We start from the raw sequence: 20,743 nt of genomic DNA, 5'->3' as shown, positions 1-20,743 counted from the left end.
GCCGCGCACCACCTCAGCCGGCCCCCCGATTTTCTTCTTTTCTTTCTTTGTGACAATCAGCGGACGGACCCCAATCTCTTTGCTTCCTTATCTTCTTCTCTACTCCTCTTCCACTCAGCCCCTCCCCCCACACACACGCGCGCGCGCACCTCAACCTCCCCTCTCCAATTCCGCCCACCGTACCCCTACCCCGCCGTCGCCACCGTCACCTCTACCACAGCCATCACCACCACCACCACCACCACCACCACCACCACCATCGCAGCCACCGTGGCCGACTTCCATCCCCACCAGCCCAACTTGTCCCCCTTTAACCATGGTGTAATTTACTCGAATCTGGTTGTTTATATTTGTTTTGATTTCCAATATAAATAAACCGACTGCCCCGCGAGTTATTTAAATTCATTAAAGAAAGGCCTTGTTTTAGATTATTCGGAGTCTCTTCTTGATTCCGGACAATTTTCTTTCTTAATCTCTCCTACACTATGATGTGTTTATATATCCAAAAAGACGTGAATTACAAATAATTCACGTTATTTTTAACTAACGATACCTGAACGATACCTGAACGATACCTTAACGATACCTTAACGATACCTTTACACCGTTAATAAGCACAGTCCTCTTTTACCTTCGCCCTCGAAATCCTTAATTGCAACTTATTTATCATTATGCAAAAAGTACCTCACAATTGCTTATATGTTCGATCAAGGTAGCTCTTAAGTTGTATCGCCGTCTTGTATTTCAATCCATCTTGCCAAAAACAGTTCGTTTAAAGGAAATTGGATACGGTTTTAATTTAGAAAAATCTATGCCGTTTCTCGCATCTGCGAATGCTCGCTCGCTCACGCCACGTTGACCCGTGCAAAATACGCACGACGACAGATGTGCGAAACGCAAACGACCATTTCCCACGTTATTGCGTCGAAAAATGTTAAAACCTTGCAAAGAGGTAGCGTTATAATTTTGAAAAAAGAACTTTGGATCAATTGCTCACGCAACTCGTCCAATACTTGAGTTGATTCAATAATCGAGAGATTGAGAGATTGAGAGAGTGAGAGAGAGAGAGAGAGAGAGAGAGAGAGAGAGAGTGCGTGAGATATCGTTAGTAGACCAAGCGCATAAGATCGTGACAGAATCCTAATCATAGATGTCTATGGAGGTACGAAAATAGGTCGGGATATGTCATTCTGGTCTTGTGCCAAGAAGAAATTTTCCGCTGATGGATGCTACGATGTTGTTGTTGTTGTTTTTCACTTTTGAAATGTTCGGTTTACTTTGCCGGACGCCCAATAAGTCACGATCCGTTCGCGCGAGATCCATCTAATGTCCTGGCTCCAAAATTACGTAATAATGTGAAAATGAAAGCCCATTTATTCGCTACCTGTTGTTTCGGGTGTCGGTCTTAGTGATTAATTGCCAATTCATTATATCGACCTTTGCGAACGTAGAGATCGTCACGCCAACAATCTAATAATAATGACGTTGATAAGATTACTGTATCATATAGTTGACTGATTAAAGGAGCAACGATCACTGTAAGGATTATAAAGATATTTTTATGAATTACGATTTATGCTGATTGTTATACTGATAGCTCTTACGTTTTTAATTACACAAAGCGAATTAAAATTGTTTGTCATTAGGTACTCTTGCTCGAGTACCTCTAGACTCTCCAAGGCTAATTAAGAGAAAATCTTATTGAGACGATCTAATTAATAATTTGTCAAATTTTGTTTATACGCTATTATACTCCACAATATTAGTTAGAATATCAATGTAAAGTATTACGGTGTTATTAATAATAAATATAATATTCAATTTGACAATTGTGTTCTCTTTAAAATTAAATTAAATTAAATTGTGCTCTCTTCAAAAAAAAAAAAAAAAAAAAAAAAAAAAAAAAAAAAAAAAAAACCATTAATTAAATGCACAAGGTTATTTTAAGTAAAATTTATAATGTACAAATGAAATTTTAATGCTTTTCAGAGTACATTTTTGCAACTCTGCCACGCACACAGAGGGGCCAACCATTAGTTTTAGGTGGAGATCCGAAGGGAAAGAATTTTTTATACGCAAATGGGAATAGCGTTATTATTCGGAATATCGAGGTGATTATTATACGTCCAGTAAAAATTCCTTATTCCTTATTCCTTTTTATTATTATTATTATTATTATTATTATTATTATTATTATTATTATCTCTAAGTTATCTCCGCTTTATCTTATCGTTAATTATCATTATTTATATTAATAATCGTCAAATTGTCTTTATTTATTTATTTTTAGAATCCTGCTATCTCGGATATTTATACCGAACATTCGTGTCCAGTAAATGTCGCCAAATACTCTCCTAGTGGTTTTTACATTGCGTCTGGAGGCGAGTAGCTATTTAACATTTAATTATCGAGTTAAATTATTAAGTTAATTTATTATTTCATTATCGAGCTTAAGTGGAGTAAACGAAGAAAACATTTGTCACTGTGAATTCGAATGAAAATCGTAAAATTTGCCATTTGCTTGTGCAGATCAGTCTGGTAAAGTGAGGATTTGGGATACTGTGAATAAAGAACATATTCTAAAAAATGAATTCCATCCAATCGGCGGCCCAATTAAAGATATCGCGTGGTCACCCGATAATCAGCGAATGGTTGTCGTTGGAGAGGGACGAGAGAGGTTGGAAATATTCTTGATAATTTGCTTTATGCACCATGCGGAATGCAATGAACAATGTATGTAGTGAATACCGTGATTTCGTTGCAGATTCGGGCATGTTTTTATGTCCGAGACTGGCACGTCTGTCGGAGAAATTTCCGGACAGAGTAAGCCAATAAATTCGTGCGACTTTCGACCATCGAGACCTTTTCGACTTATAACCGGAAGCGAAGATAATACGATCGCTATTTTCGAAGGACCTCCATTTAAATTCAAGTATAATATCGTATAAAATGCCATTTGACTTAAAACTCGAAACAACTATTTCAAATTGTCTTAATTGTTTTCTCTCTCTCTCTCTCTCTCTCTCTCTCTCTCTCTCTCTCTCTCTCTCTGCATTTGTAGAATGACTAAACAAGAGCACACCCGTTTCGTGCAGGCAGTCCGCTATTCGCCATCTGGCAACCTGTTTGCGTCAGCAGGTTTCGACGGTAAGGTTTACATTTACGACGGCACGAGTTCCGAACTTGTTGGAGAAGTCGGCTCACCGGCACATCAAGGAGGTGTTTACGGAGTAAGCTACCATTGCCAATGCCTCCGAGACCACGCGCTAAATTCTCAACCTCCAGGTTTTATAATGGAACGTTATTTATTTCAGCTCGCTTGGAAGCCAGATGGGACTCAATTTTTGACTGCATCCGGAGATAAAACGTGCAAATTGTGGGATGTTGAGACGAGAACCATTGTTGACGAATTTGTTATGGGAGCTACAGTCGATGATCAGCAAGTACGTATCGCTCGATTATACAGTAAACGATTCTGTAAACGATATCACTGACAATAATAATTTAATAACCTATTATGAATATTTGATGAACCAAGGTCAGCTGTTTATGGCAAGGAAATCACATACTATCTGTTTCACTAAGTGGCTTTATAAATTATCTCGATATTAATAATCCGCTGAAGCCCCTAAGGATAGTGAAGGTAATATAATAATAATAAATGCCAGATGCGCGATCATGGACAGATCAAGTTTTATTCCATTCATAAATTATTCGTTTTAGGGTCATAATAAGCCGATCACAGTATTGACAACAAGTCAGGATAAAAGTACAATATACACGGGCTCCCACGATGGGTACGTAACAAATTGGAAATCAGACACTGGGGAAAATGATCGCGTTCAGGGCCAAGGCCACGGCAATCAAATAAATGGAATGAAAGCAACATCGGACCTAGTGTACACCGCTGGAATTGACGACACTCTAAGAACAATTGACATCGCAACAAACTCGTACGAAAACACATCGATATTGAGGTTGGGTTCGCAACCAAAAGGCCTTGACGTTCAGGGCAATATAGTCATTATTGCCGCTGTGAAGCAGGTGAGATTTTCCACTTTTGCCTTCAAATTTTCATTCCCCTAGACACTTGTCTTTAAAACGAAAAAGCTTTACATAATGATTTACAATGTTATACCATGTGCATGATTAGATGACTCATATCTTCCATTACGAGAGCCTAATTAATAATCGATTTAAAGCACAAGTGATTTTATTGCAGATTGTTGTTACAATAGACGGGAAGAAAGTTTCGAGTTTGTCGGTCGATTACGATCCATCGTGTGTGACCATAAATCAAGAAAATAATGACGTTGCCGTTGGATCAACATCGGATAATAAGGTAGATAAGGATTTTGTACTCAAACATTTCATTCGAGACTATATTGCATAACCGACTATGCGCAGGTTTACATTTATGAACTTGATGGAACTAATCTTACATCAAAGACGGAATTGGAACATTTGGGCCCGATAACCGATGCCTCTTATAGTCCCGATAATAAGTATTTAGTTGCTTGTGATGCAAATCGAAAAGTTATCCTTTACGTGGTTCCTGAATATAAGGTAATCGATCATAATTGATTAATACACCACGTACTAACAAACTTTCAATTACGACATAAACTAATGCTAACATTATCTCTTCTCTATATGCTTTATAACAAACAAATTGCAGAAAGTGAGTAAACTAAAATGGTATAATTTGCAGTCGAGCATGAATTTTTCCACAAGAATACAAAAGATTATAGCCGTTTGAATTTCAATTATTGCATGAAAAGTTATAAAAGTGAACGTTGGCAGTCAAGACTATTTCATCAAATATTATTATTAAAATAATTTTTACGTTTTATTTAGTTGGCACACAATAAGGAATGGGGCTTCCATAATGCAAGGGTGAATTGTGTAGCATGGAATCCAACATCTTCAATGGTAGCCAGTGGAAGTCTTGATACGACAATTATTATTTGGAGTGTTACTAATCCCGCGAAACATACGATCATCAAAAGTACGTTAAAAAAATAAGACAATCGTATTTATTAAAATCTTAATAATTTTTACCCAATGGCATATACACACAGGCGCGCAAACGCACACACAGACGCGCGATATATAAGCGCGCGCGAGTGTGCGTATGCACGTATGTATGTATGCATATGCATATGTATATATGTATGTAAAATTTTTATGCAGATGCTCATTCACAAAGTCAAATTACCCAGCTACTTTGGTTAGACGAAGAAACGGTAATTTCTGTCGGTCAAGACTGCAATACAAAGATATGGCGTGTGGAAAAAATCTGATTATGCTGAAAAAAAAAAAATCTGTTTTACAAGGAACAGCTTTATTAACAACAGATGCATTTTATTTATTTCTCACTGATTCCTAGCTCTCAATTGCATTGTATATTATTTTTTAATACAATACACGATATACAATTATTATAATATTTAATTAGCAAAAACAATGAAATTTTAATTCAAATATTTAAAATTAAATTTATAAGCTGTGTGGATTTGTATTTTTGTTTTGAAACATTTGAAAACATTTGTTTGAAACCTTAAATTTTGTATCTATTCGTTGAACTGTAAATCCGTAATTTTTATTGAAATAATTGAACTAATTTTGTATCGCTGTCAATTTTATGAACTATGGAAATATAGCAAATTTAAACTTTCAAGATTAATTCTTAACCATCCACAATTAAAATAATATTTTTAAAACGAGATCCGACTTATTAAAAAAAATTAACGATAACAATTGAGCAAACAAGCAATAACAATATGAACACTAGGGGGTCGTTAAGGAACTTTTGTTCGCCTCTCCTTACAAACATAACCTCAAATCTCTTCATTGACATCACATTGTTGTTCTACATACTGGATTTTGTCAATTGTCCACAGTGTAAGATGTATTCACCATTTTTTTTCTTCTTCTCATTTTATGCAATGTCATTTCACTATCACCGTGAACATTTCTAGTCAAAATGACCTTTGTTGACCTCTATTCTTACAACGTTCAAATTTGTTGAAGTTACGTTTTCAGTGTCAGTGGAAAGGATTCTTTTCTAATGAAAATACTTTACACTGCAATCAAAGTCTTTTTACATATTCTAAGGCTTCGATGAACTATATCTTGCTTTCTTTTGCGCAGAATTTACAGGATGTCGATAAGATACGTGCTTCCTTAATGCGTCTCGAGAACGAGACACATGCGAGCAAGCTGCGCAGCTGTATGAGCTATTGCTATGTGTTTCCATATGAACTCGTAAATTATATTGATTACTCAGCTGTTTTCCACAAATTAGACAAGTGACGCTCGTCTTGTTACAGCTTTGAGAAGCTCGACTAGTCGTTGAGCCACTGAGAAAAGACTTGAAATTTGTATCCGTTAACAATGGTTTTACATTTTCTAAAAGGGGACTCTGGCAATCGTCTTTCAGAATATTGCTCGAGTGTCCGCTATCAATTTTGAAGTTTGATTTCTTTTCTCGCTGATTTAATTTAGCGTTGATGGAATAATAAGGTTTTGTTTTAACACTACATGGGAGATCATTAAGTTCGCTAACATTGTTAGATTCAGATTCAATTTCGAGATTTCGTTCGACTCTTTCTGCAGGAAAGTCTGTAGCAATGGGTTCCATTGCTTCGTGGGGCTCAGGCGTTAAGATTTCTTCGTGTTCCTTTGGATCGGTTTTTGTAGACGATTCGAATTTTTCAACTAAATGAAAATTTTTCTCTTCGAGCGAAGATGGTGGATCTACCGTTGGATTATTTTCGTACCTGGATGCTTTCTGAAAATATGAGAACACACGTATTATTTTAGATTACAGTGATGTATTAAATTTAAATATTTGATAATAATTAATTAATTATATTATAATTAATTAATGATAATAATTAATAAATTATTTGTTTCTTTTCATTGTAGATCAGTAAGTATAAACATTGTAAAACTTTCACATACAATTAACTGTATATACACATTACTTAACAGCTTTTATAACTTAAGTAATAATGCATATTTATTTTAAATTATTTTTTAAACGGTAAATGAATAAAGTAATATTAATTGAGTTATAAATATAGCTTTGTGCTAATAAAGCAAGAACAAAATTGTATAAATTTCTTAGTTCATTCAAAAGCTTTTATTGCATCAAAATGAACCTTATTTGTATTTTGTCTTTAATCAATATGCACTTTGTAAAATTTTCATTATTGTGTCAACAAAATGACGATAGTGTATCGAGTAAAACAACAGCATTACGTGTACCTGTCGAGCAATTTTTACGACTCGTAGGATAGGATTCCATTTTGGGGTTCATCCATTTGCGTTTAGTTCTTGCTCACTTTCTTGCAACACACACAACGATTCTTGATCTCATGGGTATCGTTTGAGCATTCATTATCATTGCTCAATGAGCGAATGACAGTGAATGTGCGTGCTTAAGTCACCTGAACAAAACAACAACACAATCGTTTGTTTTAATTTTGTTAAAAAAAAAAAAAAAAAAAAAAAAAAAAAAAAAAAAAAAAAAAAAAAAACAGCAAAATTTCTAGGTGAAGGCATTTAAAAACGAGAAATTACATTTGCAAATATGTAAAACAAAACATAGCTTAAAAAATCATTAGCATGCAGCGTGCATTGGACTTTAATTTGACAAATTTCATTTAGAGGACAGGTACTTTTTAGAATATTAAAGATAAAACAGAAAACTGGGATTGTTAATATTTATCGCATGGGTAAATGAAAGGGAAGAATGGTAATAATTGTAAAGGTTTACCCCAGCAATATCCGCTAAGCCACGAACGTGCAATGTATCCGCCATTGCCAACAATGCAGGTAGCTGCTCTTGATAAATATTAACTTCTCCATTGTACATAAATGTAACGAGAGCGCATAGATTAGCATATTCCATTCCAGGCAAAATAATCACAGGATGTTGGAGTGTATTCAAATCCTATAAGCATCACAGTCTTGCACGTTAAAAGTAACGCCTGAATTATAAGACAATATCAATGATATCGAATGATTATATTCATACCTTAAATAGCTCTTTGAAATAATAACTACATGCGGACAGGATTAGTCGATGTGCATGAATGTGCCTTCCACCTGCGCTAAGTGTCACGTCGGTTAAGTAACCTCCATCGAGTAGCTTTGGTAACGAGCTAAGCAATGTGTTTTGGAAGTTATGCCAACGTAAACAGAACTGCTGTCCCTCCATTATCTTGAAATGGAAAATAGAAATTGTCTTTACAAGACTCTTGGCAGGAAATCTCTTAAACAGTTTAAAAGCGAAGTGTATCACATTTTACATTAAACGTGACTGTTAATTAACATTATTTGCGTGTCTAAATCACTTTCCGCGAGAATATAAAAGTCCCTGAATCTCACACTACGAAGAAGATATCGGGCTGTGGGATGTACCAGATGCCAAGAAAGATGAAGGAAAAGAAAAAGAAAAAAAAACGAAAAAAAAGAGAGAGAAACAGGGCACCGAACGATCTCGGGTAAAAATAAAATATTACAACATAATCGTAATAATTTTCAATGCAATTACAATGAGGAAAGAACTCCTCTGCATGGACAACGACAGCAGCGGCAGTAGCAGATTCGGCAGAAGTTTCAGCAGCAACAGCAGCAGCAGTAGTGTCAGTGGTAACCAATAAAAATGTAAAGCGATGTACCAAATATTTCAGAGATAAAACAACTGGGAAACGAAATTTTAATCAAATTACGCGAATTCCTCTTGAGACGTCAAACGGGCTAAATCGTGCTGGGCGACGAGTTTGACATAACACTCATCGGTATTAGCCAAAGGAGGAACGATCGAACGTTCGTCGCGTCGAGAAAAGAGAAAAGGCGCGATACGGGCGTAAAATGTTGGACGTAGCGAATTGCGCACATTGAATAACGTTCAAAGGTTAGGTGAAGCTCGGCCGTCTCTGGCTCGATGGCCAATCCTATTTATTTAATCGGCTCGCGCGAGGCGCAGAGAAGAGGCAGGTTCCAGCCAAGTCTATTATTGTCGTCGAGCACGGCTGGAGCAAGGTAAAGCTTCGAGATCCCGCACGCGAGCTCCGTTCTAGCCTAGCGCACTTGGTGCTGCTGCACCGCATATCCCTCTACCCCACTCCTCACCGCGACAATCTCGTTCTCTCGCCCGCCCCGTTAAGCTCCGCATACCCCGCCACATCCGACGCACGCATGTCTCTCTGTCTCTCTGTCTCTCTGTCTCTCTGTCTCTCTGTCTCTCTGTCTCTCTGTCTCTCTGTCTCTCTGTCTCTCTGTCTCTCTGTCTCTCTGTCTCTCTGTCTCTCTGTCTCTATGTCTATCCCTATCTATTGCTCTGCTCCTCGTTTTGCTTTACTCGTCGAGTTGCTCGCGCGCGCGCCTTCTTCGGCCCATCGCATAACAGGCCTTCGGACAGCGAGTTTTTACGCCAAGACCCGCAGCCTCTCATTACCTCGAGGAGCGAAAGAATCGTTGCTCTGTGAAGACGGGGTCGCACTTTTGCACGATAAGTCTGAGGCTTCTGCTTCCTCCTCCTCCTCCTCCGCCCCTCCTCCTGCTCCTGCTCCTCCGCCACTGCCTCTTCCTCCTTCTTCGTTCTTTCTCCCTCTCTCTCTCTCTCTCTCTCTCTCTCTCGGTGGCTCCGCGCGACAATTATCACCGCGAAAAACACACGCACCCACCGTCGTAAAACAAATTATCAACTCAACGGCGCTCGCTCGTCGAAGGTACTACTACTACCCGAGCTTTTCCAATTTGGACGTACGACAACTTCGATATAGTTTTTCACTCAGCTTAGGTTAGTCTTTATATCGAGAACAATAGCCATCTAGCGAATGGCCTTAGCAACTTTCATAGGGAATGAGCGCCAAAATCCCGCCGATGATTAATTATTTGAGCGTTGATAATGGGAACGCCGAGAGCGAACTTTTGGAGCTCGCCGAGATTTTTTCACGAATGTCGTGCAACAATGTGCCGCGGTAAGCCTCGAGCACTTGTCTACCCTCCCTCACCCCCAGACGCCTATTCCGGAGCTTCCTTCAATTTTTTTAGCAATAATTAATTCATGCCCCACCCCCACCCCCACCCCGCCAACACGTCATCGATACTATTCCTATTCTCAACTGCAATCACTTGCGCACCGATGCTTATTTCCCTTCTTTTCTTTTCTCTTAAGTCTACCTCAGGGCCTTGCAATTATCATCATTTATTCCTTGCTCAATCGATCTCAAATTGCTTAATAATTGCAAATACAATTTTAGAAAGCATTCGTACGCTCGAGCTTAAGAAACCTTGTGTATCGGGGTAGTTGGTTTCTTCACTTTCGTAAGCCGATCTGCTTTCTCGTACTCCTGTCTGGAAATATTAACGATCAAGGACAAAGGCTTCGCGAAGCACGTGGTGGACATGTAAGTAAGACAAACAAATCCTATTACAATGCAAACGTTGTAATGAACAGCAGATTGTGGCGCGTGTGGATATATGCGAGCGCGCGCACACATCGCTGCAAGGCTTATGCATAAATCATTTTAATGATACGAGTTCACGAAATGTATGATTAATTCGTGTAGACGTGATCCATATCCATTAATAAAATTTGATCGCTATAATAAGGAACGATTCGACTTTTCTTCATTTCAGCTTAATTAGAACTTCCGACATTTTCATTTCGATAATAGCTCTCGTTTTTCAGTTTTTCACAATAAACTGTTAACACTTTTGATATATAAGAGCCTTTGAAAATCCGTTAATTCCGATTAATATTATTGTTACGACAATATAGCGCAAAAAAAATTGTTATTTAAAAAATTTATTATTTATTGTATCTATGTTTTTCGAATATTTGTACGAATCGCTTAACTTTATCTCAAGCGAATGAAGTCGGCAAAGAGAGAAATAAATTGACGTATAATTATTATTCATCAATATTTCTAGATCCACAACCACTCGATCGATTAATTAATTAAATTATAATACAAAATAATTTTCATCGTTTATATATTGAATTAATTTATTGATAATATAAAACAACGATGCACAAAAATGAAGAAGAATCGATAACTTTAGATACGTGGAGTGAAATAAAAGATGCTTGGATCTTTTATATAAAACCCTACCACCTCGCATACACGCGCGCACACGCACGACACCTTCATGGTCGCACGCGCGTTTATGTTTATTTATCTTATTTATTTGCATAAAAAAATCCCGTTAATAGTCTAATTGAATAAATCTTTTCATGCTTCGTCAAATATATCAATTATACAATATAAAATATATCATACTATACACAATCTATAAATTTATAAAACTGTAATATATTTTGTAGCTTTTTGCACTTAAAACTTTTCAAAAACTTTATTTTACAATCTCATAAAAATACACCAATATTTTAAAGAAGCAATTCACATTTTTAAAACTGCTTTTCTACATTTTAAATATATGTGTATAAGTAATTTTATTCTACACTGTTTTTGAAAAACGCTCTATCGTAAGTAAGTTTAATACTAATTTATAATCCCCATAATCAATTATAGGTAAAGAATTCAAATAAATATGAAAATTTCAAAATTAAAATTTTAATAATACTAATTACCAACAGAGTAAATAAAAACATTATTTTTTCCAAAATTATGATATACATACCACCGTTATATTAATGTAAATACATGATAAACAATTCGAAAAAAAAAATATATATATATATATAAAGAGTAATGTTTTAGAGTAAAATAGAGAGATGACACATAGAATATGGACACATATAATTATATAAATAATATGCATAATTAATAATTATATTCAATTAAAGAATCCTTCGATAGAAATTTTTCAACATTATTGAATTTTAATTAAATTATCGAACTTTGTTATTAACTATTAAGTAATACTTAATTTTATAAATGAGTATGCTTCTCGTGACATGATTATTTAATTTATTTATTTTTTTTTTAGTATAATACTATTGTAATACATAGTATAAAAATTTAATTGATCAAGCCGTTCGAGATTAACTTCCTCGGAAATGTACACTTTACTAAAATTTAACAAAGATATTTTATATTTTGAAATTTAATAATTAATTTGTGGTTAAGATTTTATTCGATATAATGGTTAAACCTTATAACCGATGATTTTCAGTGCATCATAATACGATTGGCAAATAATTATAATGATATCATGTATTGATTTTGCATCATTGATTATTTAAACAAAATTAATTTGTGTAATACGATTGTAAATTTATATTGTATTAAATTAATTAAAAAGTTGTATTAGTAATTAAGATTACGATTACGCTTTTGATATTCTTAAATACGAATTGGACAACTGCAAAACACTTACATTTGTATTTAATAAGCTATCACTTTCAAAACAATGAATAACAATCACGTAGAATAAATGGCGTGCAAGTAAATTATTATTTTTCAAAAATGTATTAAATAAAGTTAACACAGTATTTGTGTAAAATGTTAAAAATTGTAAATAATTAAAAAAATTCAGTATAAATCAATATTTGTCGGGCGTTATTGTCATTGATGTATGAATCTTTGAACGTTGAAAGAACGAAAGAACGAAAGACTTAACAAAAAAAAGTTAAAAGTTGAAAAATTAGGTTAATAAAATAATTTCATACACAGATCAAGAGTGAATGTAGACTGCAAATATTTTAAATAGATAAAGCTACTTTAAAACTACTTTAAGTGCTTCATTGAAATTATATTGTAAATTATTGATTCAATAACGGTAAATAATTATTCCGAGGACTAAACCTTATATTTTACATTTATTTTTCTCCATATATGGTACATAAAATTATGAAATGATAAAAAATAATTACAAAAAGTATCTACTTAAAGGCATTCTCAAAAGAAAAAAGAATATAGCTTAGAAAGTATTGAAATAATATGCGAATATAAAAATTAATTATTGGATATACAGTTTGTTTATTGTTTACTTGGGAGGATTTGAATTTTCTAAGAATATCATTCCAAATCGAATATTTATCATCAATATAACATAAGCAAAAATCTCTATGCTTATGATCTTTACGTTTAATTAGATTTTAAGATTCGATGGACAATTTCAGGAAATTAGAATTATTTTAAATAACTTTCTATTTCCTCTACCATTGACAATTAAGTAATGTTAATTCGTTAAATGAAATATGTTGCACGAAATATCATATAAATGAAAACAAAGTATTGTGTGCTCGTTATTTCACAGCATGACCAAGAAATGTGAAGCAATACAATTTTGTAAAGGTCAAAATCTACAATTAATAGATGATTGCGTAATCAAAGGAAAAATTTATCAAAATGTTATCAAAATTGAGTATTCGTAATTAACAGTTATGTAGATAAACACTTATATTGAAAATTTTATTCCGTATAATTTTGTTTTCTGTAGACAGTAGTTAAGCTCAATGGTACAATAATTAAATAATAAAATATTATAAAATGAATTGCATTGTATTTGGGGGGATAATAACGAGAACAGAATAGTATAAGGAAAGTAAAATCTAAAACAAATTGGCTTATATAATAATATGTATGATCCGAGGGGCTTATTAATGCTTTTTAATTAAATAAAGGCTATGTTTGACTTAACTTGAATGCATATTACATAATATGCGGATACGTACAACACTACCAGTTTCCTTAAATTAGAAACTAATGCACCATATAAAATAATGAAAAAAGAAAAATTGTAAGATCGATCGTACAGCGTTGTCTTATCGAATTTTATCTTTAATAATAAATAATTGCCAAAGAGACATAGAATCCGTACGTAATTAATTTCCACGTAATTATTAGTAAAATAGAAAAAATTAATAAAAATATTAATAAATTAATTAAATATTAATCGTCAGATAAATATTAAACTTTATTATTAAATAAATTACGAAGTAATTATACATGTTTCAAGCCAATTTCTTACGTTATACGATACGATACGTTACAAATTAACAATCAATTGTTAATGTAACGTAATAACAACAATTGTAATTGATAACGAATTTAATTAAAATTTTTATTTTCATATAAGGCCTTCTATATGAACTAACGTATTTTTTTTATTAATAATTTTCCATTTATAACAAGAAAGACAGATTGTCTACAGGGTGTATAAAAAATTGTTCTTCCAATTGTCAATGAAATTCTTCTTACTAGACCATTATTAACTATTAATTTAATACAAGTGAAAATAATATTAAATAACGAAAATGGCACGAATAAATAAAAAATGCATATTCGAAAATGCCGCCATTATGATATTAATGGCATAAAAAATGTACGCATAACATTTATTATATAGAGCATTTATAACAAATCAAATTATTTAACGTAATTATAAGATTTAAATCATGGAGTATCACGAAAGCTTACGCTTGATACGTTTCACAATTGCCGATGGAATATAAATTGACGAAAAACAATAATGCACGTCTTGAAAAAGAAGTAACGGTAATCAAGATATAAATAGCTAGGCGTTATGAAAGCCCGAAGTGCTTACGATCATGTGAACGTTAGTTGACAGATTCGCCACCTAGTGACGACAGTTGAACTTTACGAAATTTGTATCTTATGAATTACTCTAGTTGTGATTTATTTTTTTTTATATATACAACAGTGTCGTAAAAGATCGTTCGCATTAAATAAAATTTATGTCGGCAAATCTTAAGCTTGCTGACCCGAGATACGCAGAGAGCCTTCGTTGAAATTGGATAAATTGCTTTGGGTTTTCTCGTTCAGGTAAGAGCGAACGAAAATATATTCTCGGCAAATTTCCCTCTGCAACCATCAACGGCACTCCAATCGAATGCGTACAATCTATCTATACAGAAATAACATAAAAATTCAGATGCACGCACTCGCGCTCACCAAATTCCTTGGGTTTGCAATTGAGCATCTGCGTTATCGAAAACTTTGCTACGAACGTCGTCCATTTAATTAACGTTCAAACGTCCCTCTTATCGACTATGTCTACTCAACTGTTACAGGAGACGACGAGCGAATTGTCGATGAGAGTTTGGTAACTTGGTACTTGCTCGAGAGCCCTGGGTCAAGTGCTAAATAGTCTAACCGATAATGGTATATTGCGTCGAGGAGATCGTCGAAAGCCCGATAAGGCAATAGGGGGCCAGCCACTACTCTTCGGGAAACTCGAGCGAAGCATCGGTAGTTAATAAAGCGAGTAAAAATCATTGCCGGGAAGTCGTAAGGACAATGTCACCGAGAATTCGGCGACGTCAACGGCAGTGAGGGTCTCGAGATTCGCGCACTTGACAACGTAAACAATCGGTTCCGGTGTCGCTGTAGTGGGCGAATGGCACGAGCCACGTTTGTTCTCGGCACCAACCTCCACCTCCACCTCCACCTCCCCGCCCCGCCCCGCCATCCCCTCCCCCTCGTTCCATCTCGTTACCATAGTCTTGTCGTCGTCGTCGCGTTGTTGTTGTTGTTGTTGTTGTTGTTGGCGGCGGCGGCGGCGGCGGCGGCGGCGGTCACGGTGTTGTTGGCGTTCTCGTTGTCGTTGGCATTAGCGTCGTCGTGGTCGTCGTGATCATTGTGATCATCGTGATCATCGTGACCGTGGCGCCACCCGCGGCCCGTCCTGCTTCTCCGAATAAGAGTGAGCTAATAGGAAAGTGAGCGAGCGTGACTAATCGCGGCACCAAGAGGTAAGCCCCTTGAATCGCCGATGTGCCCGTTTTTTTTTTCTTTTTTTTTTCTTTCCACATCACCCCCAGCGAGTACTCCACCCGTGCAACTCCGAGATAACGAAGACTCCATCTTCGTTACGAAGGCGCCGCCGCCTTTAGTGTAGCGCGCGGTGCTACTGCTGCTGCCGCCGACACCACCACCGCCGCCGCCGCCGCCGCCACCGTTACCGCCGCCGCCACCACTGCCGCCGCCGCCGCCGCCGCCGCCGCCGCCGCGCCGCTGCAGCAGCTACCGTTGCAAGTTGTCGGGCATCTTGCAGGCCGATCGCGAGGAACGAGTGTGAAAGAAAGACGGAAATAGTGAGAGAGTGAGAGTGTGCGAGAGAGAAAACGAGAAAGGTAGAGGACCGCGTCTCAAGAACGCCGACGGTTGAGAGAAGTGCCGATATCCGAGGGAGTGGACGAACGTCGGATCCGCTTCCAGGGTGATCGAGCCGCTGCTGAATCTGGTGGGACCTCGTGCGTGCAATTCCATAGCTCCGTATGTCACTCTCCACCGACATTCGTTTACGTACTTCTCTCCGTCGACCCTTTTACACTAACTCGTCGTGGGGAGTTTCTTCGGTGTACCTCGACAGCTCGTTCTCGCGGCCTATAAACATAGCTTCCCTCGGTCAATCCAACCTGCTTCATCGGGTTAAAGCTTCACGCAGCTCGACCTTGACCCACGAAGTCTCTACTGGCTCCCATAGCTCGAGCCTCGTGTCGTGCTCTTATCTCGTGCTGAGTGCTCCAGGTTATTCGAAGGCATTTTTCGCTCTCTCCCCCTCTTTCACGCGCTTCTTCATGGTTTCGCACACGCACACGCAACAAACACACACAAACACACAGGCTTTCTCACTCATTCTCTCCTTCTTTCTCTCTCATTCTTGCTCTGTTTGCCTATACATCTCTATTTCGCGTAGTCGCGCGCGCGTTCTTGCCTTCGTACGGACTTCGTCGTCGATCATCCGCACTCTCCCCTTCCAACTACGCCTACGCCTCCCGCGCCCCACCTTCGAGGAAAGCCACTGCTCTCTGTGTATTGCAGCACATTGCTCGGCGTGATTTCGGATCTTTTGCGGACGTTCTTAGCCACGAGGCAAGTTCACGTGGTCATCGTGCGACGACCTCGTGGACTCTTTGACGCTCTATTTGTCTGTCTGTCTGTCTGTCTCTCTATCTATCTGTCTGCATATCTATCTATCTATATATCTATCTATCTATCTATCTATCTGCCTGTCTGTCTGTCTGTCTGTCTGTCTGTCTGTCTGTCTCTGTTTGCCCGCCTGCCTACTTGCTCGTCTGTCTCTCTATCAAACAGTCTATTTATCTGTCTGTCTGCCTCTCTCTCTCTCTCTCTCTCACTCTCTCACTCTCTCACTCTCTCTCTTTCTCTTTACATCTCACACAGGCAAACGCGTATTCTCGTAATTTCGTACGAGACGCTTTTCATACGTAGACAGAGCAGCATTACTAGAGCACTAGTCAGTCCGTACGTCCATCCGTTTTGCCGAATCAGAGTAGCATTTTTTTCTATTCGAAATTGTAAAGCTGTAAGTTGTGTATAATTAACTTGTTTTTCAAATAGTAAAATGAGCAGCTCGGAGGAAGTCTCGTGGATTTCATGGTTCTGCGGTCTTAAGGGCAATGAATTCTTCTGCGAGGTGAGTACTATTTTGTCATTTAGTTAAATCATCGAATAAGTTGATTCGATCATCACTGCACGCTATAATACTTTGTGTGCCAGGCCATAAGAATTAATTTCTTTTACAGGTCGACGAAGATTATATTCAAGATAAATTTAACTTAACAGGACTTAATGAGCAAGTACCACATTATCGTCAGGCATTAGACATGATTCTTGATCTGGAGCCTGGTATGTAATATTTTGATAAAACATGCAATCATTCAATAAAATTGAGTTAGGCAAGCTTTCAAAATTATGTTTAATGTAGTCTATATCGTTGGAATATTTTTTAATACATAGCATAGCTTAGTAAATATTTGCTCTACCATCGATCAAAAATAATAAACCTTAAATAAGGTTAAGATATTTATGATCATTACGCTAAAAGTCAAATAGTTCGATCAAAGAGAATTCTCAAAGCCCACCAATAAATGTCTTACTAAAGCATTTGCAAATTCATTAATTCGTTAAGGCATTTTATAATAAAATTAATTTGTTCTATTAATATCAATTTCAAGCAATTGATATAATTTCGTTAAAAAAAAAAAGCATTAGTGTAACAAAATATTTCGTCATTTTACAAATTCCTCTAATAATTATTCAAAATAAAGGGTAGAGTGTGTTGTCATACAATTATATAAATTGTATACTTAATTTGTATATTTTGCAGATGAAGATTTGGATGATAATCCTAACCAGTCGGATCTTATAGAACAGGCATCGGAAATGCTATATGGACTTATTCATGCTCGTTACATTCTAACAAATCGAGGAATTGCTCAAATGATAGAGAAATATCAGGCTGGTGATTTTGGTCATTGTCCCAGAGTTTACTGTGAATCAGAGCCTATGCTTCCATTGGGATTAAGTGATTTGCCTGGCGAAGCTATGGTTAAATGTTATTGTCCAAAATGTATGGATGTTTATACACCTAAAAGCTCGCGACATCATCATACCGATGGTGCATATTTTGGAACAGGGTTCCCACACATGCTCTTCATGGTTCATCCAGAATACAGACCAAAGCGTGCATCAACTCAATTTGTACCTAGGTATAAGAAAAGCTCGTTCGATACTTCACATTTTATTCTAATTTGTTAATTTATTATTCCGTGCTATGTTATTCCATCATATTAATTGCAATACTAGTAAGATATATTATGCATTTACCGAAAGACGTAACTATTGATTTAATTTTTAATCGATGATTAAGAGTAAACGACTATATTGATATAATAAATGTAACATTGAGATTTCTATTTTAAGAATGCAATGACAATTGAGTTGATGATTCCGAGATGAGGAATTAAAATTCTATGTAGATAAAAAATTATTGGCTATTTAGTCATTAATTTGTAACGGTGATACAGTTCATAATTATGTAAATATTAAACAGTTTTTAGTTTTTATTTTTGTTTAATGTGATTCTACATCTATGTAATAAGGTAAATTTAATATAAATATTAATTTAAATAGTGATGCTATCTCAAACCATTTGTATTACTTATATAGAAAATTATTATTTACAAATAGAACACTAATAGACTTACATTAAATTACATTATATAAAATTCTGTACTCCAAAAACAACATATCGTATTATTTGCAGATGTATTTTAATTTTTAGATTCGAATACTAACTTATGTTTCCATTACAGGTTATATGGATTTAAAATTCATCCTATAGCGTATCAAGTTCAACAACAATCAGCAACTACATTTAAACAACCAATTCGAGGATTAAATTATAATAATGGAAAACGCTAAAATTGTTTGAGAATAGTCCATAAAGAAAAAAAAAACAAAACTTCTTCACACTAATCGAAATGCAAATCTTAATTTCGTCCTTAAGATTTAAAAAAATATTATTTTTTATATATCTCTCAATCTCTTTCCTTCCGTCATTATATGACGCTGATCATGACGTTAGAATAAGCTGACGTTAGAACAAGATCGTAATTTAAACTTTTTCTGATGGTCTCTGTAATAATTCTGACGTCGTCAGAGAGAAAAACAGGAGCGTTGTATACCATTTTAATTTCTGAGCTAAAGACAATTTTGTCTTTTTTTGATCGGAATTCATATTTTTGCGTGCAACACACAAAAATTGTTATCCATTCAAGGAAAGAAATAAATGCAGAAGATGGAAGAACAAGAACACGAAACATGAAACTGAATATAAAAACGAAAAAAACACCTAGGATATAAGAGCAAAGATAAAAGTAGAACGTATTTGTCTGTATGAGTTACTCACATCATGATGGTTGCTGCCAAGTAGTTCCTAAGCTCAAGAATACTTTCTAATGATGCGAAAGTATATCAAGAATCGAGGAGCGTGCAGGTAGCAAAAGAGAAATTTAACGAAATTAATAAATAAAAATAAGTAAAATGTGCATGAACTAAATTTCTTAATCGCGAAGTGAAAAACTATGATTAATATTCTTTTTTCATAAATTTGCCTCGAGTGGCTTTTTATGAATTTTCATTGTAAAACATTCTTGACATAATTACATTTTTGAATTACACAGTTGAAATTTACCAAAAGTGCATGTATGTAATTCAAAACTAAAACTAAAAAAAATATATATATATAATTAAAATATAATTTCAAATATAATTTTATTTTTATATTGTTAAATGAATGTTTGTGCTTATTTTACTATTTTACTTTTGTAGTTTCTTTATATTTTCTTTTAAAATCCAGATATATAATTATTTGTCCGGTTTAGTACTAGTGACATACAAAAAAGTATAAAAAGGATAAAGAAGAGTATCACGTTCGTTATGCATAATTAATTTAATAAAATACGTAATTTAATAAACACGTCGAATAAAATAATGAGTGTGAATTGAGACCGAAGCAAATTGTTGTGTAGATTCATAGATGTGCAGATTCAGATTTTGGACAGTGATGAGGGCACGCCTGTTATATTATATCAAACTAAATTAAATGTAGAGAATAAAGCTTGTATTCTACTATCGTATAAACTTTATTCTTACCGTTAGGTCCGTGTCAGACTCTTGGAAGTTGACTTATTTTGTAGATGGGAATGTTGTTACTCTCAGCAAAGTGTTTTTTGCTTAGGCTATTACACAGATGTCTAAGCGAAGCGAAGCGATTCCCTTGCGATTTATCTGCAAAGCCTCCAATTAATACGACACGGAGCAGTGAAAAAACTTTTTTAACAGATTTTTTATTGTAACATAACGAACAGTTTTTCCTTTTGAGCAGACGTCCTTTAACTAGCGAATTATTCATATTTTGTTCAGATGCAAAATGTAAATCGATACGATCTATAATTAATACATGACTTATTTAAAAAATGTGTTTA

The 20,743-nt window shown here is 35.6% G+C and overlaps 3 protein-coding genes across 11 annotated transcripts; 2 read left to right on the top strand and 1 right to left on the bottom strand.

Moving 5' to 3' along the window:
* Positions 1-2,499: 2,499 nt before the first annotated feature.
* On the top strand, positions 2,500-5,354 carry flr (actin-interacting protein 1 flr). Of its 2 annotated transcripts, XM_011508026.1 has the most exons (11): positions 2,500-2,677; positions 2,765-2,932; positions 3,062-3,230; positions 3,315-3,443; positions 3,539-3,643; positions 3,724-4,044; positions 4,223-4,342; positions 4,408-4,566; positions 4,679-4,681; positions 4,858-5,008; positions 5,194-5,354. In XM_011508026.1, exons 1-11 carry the CDS (start codon positions 2,649-2,651, stop codon positions 5,301-5,303), a joined length of 1,464 nt encoding a protein of 487 aa, XP_011506328.1. In that variant the 5' UTR covers positions 2,500-2,648; the 3' UTR covers positions 5,304-5,354. The 2 variants fall into 2 exon arrangements, with proteins under 2 accessions (XP_011506328.1, XP_011506329.1); XM_011508027.1 differs by lacking the exon at positions 4,679-4,681.
* A 218-nt stretch (positions 5,355-5,572) lies between these two features.
* Positions 5,573-15,471, bottom strand: LOC105368878 (zinc finger protein 131). Of its 3 annotated transcripts, none has more exons than XM_011508016.1 (4): positions 15,445-15,471; positions 8,045-8,230; positions 7,784-7,960; positions 5,573-6,793 (listed from the first exon to the last, which is right to left on the bottom strand). In XM_011508016.1, the coding sequence occupies exons 1-4, from the start codon at positions 15,445-15,447 to the stop codon at positions 6,113-6,115; spliced, it is 1,047 nt and encodes a 348-aa protein (XP_011506318.1). In that variant the 5' UTR covers positions 15,448-15,471; the 3' UTR covers positions 5,573-6,112. The 3 variants fall into 3 exon arrangements, with proteins under 3 accessions (XP_011506318.1, XP_011506321.1, XP_011506317.1); XM_011508019.1 differs by lacking the exon at positions 15,445-15,471 and adding an exon at positions 9,470-9,581; XM_011508015.1 differs by lacking the exon at positions 15,445-15,471 and adding an exon at positions 8,564-8,620.
* CkIIbeta (casein kinase II subunit beta) lies at positions 14,409-19,968 on the top strand. 6 transcript variants are annotated; one of them, XM_011508023.1, is made up of 5 exons: positions 14,409-14,771; positions 17,313-17,388; positions 17,498-17,600; positions 18,082-18,463; positions 19,070-19,968. In XM_011508023.1, exons 2-5 carry the CDS (start codon positions 17,317-17,319, stop codon positions 19,176-19,178), a joined length of 666 nt encoding a protein of 221 aa, XP_011506325.1. In that variant the 5' UTR covers positions 14,409-14,771; positions 17,313-17,316; the 3' UTR covers positions 19,179-19,968. The 6 variants fall into 6 exon arrangements, with proteins under 6 accessions (XP_011506325.1, XP_011506326.1, XP_011506324.1 ...); XM_011508024.1 differs by lacking the exon at positions 14,409-14,771 and adding an exon at positions 15,588-15,700; XM_011508022.1 differs by lacking the exon at positions 14,409-14,771 and adding an exon at positions 15,939-16,191.
* Positions 19,969-20,743: the final 775 nt, after the last annotated feature.

This window comes from Ceratosolen solmsi, unplaced genomic scaffold, assembly GCF_000503995.2.
Source record: "Ceratosolen solmsi marchali unplaced genomic scaffold, CerSol_1.0 scaffold1, whole genome shotgun sequence".
Taxonomy (NCBI): domain Eukaryota; kingdom Metazoa; phylum Arthropoda; class Insecta; order Hymenoptera; family Agaonidae; genus Ceratosolen; species Ceratosolen solmsi.
Note: the sequence above shows the minus strand (reverse complement) of the source record. Positions and strands in the feature narration are given on the sequence as shown.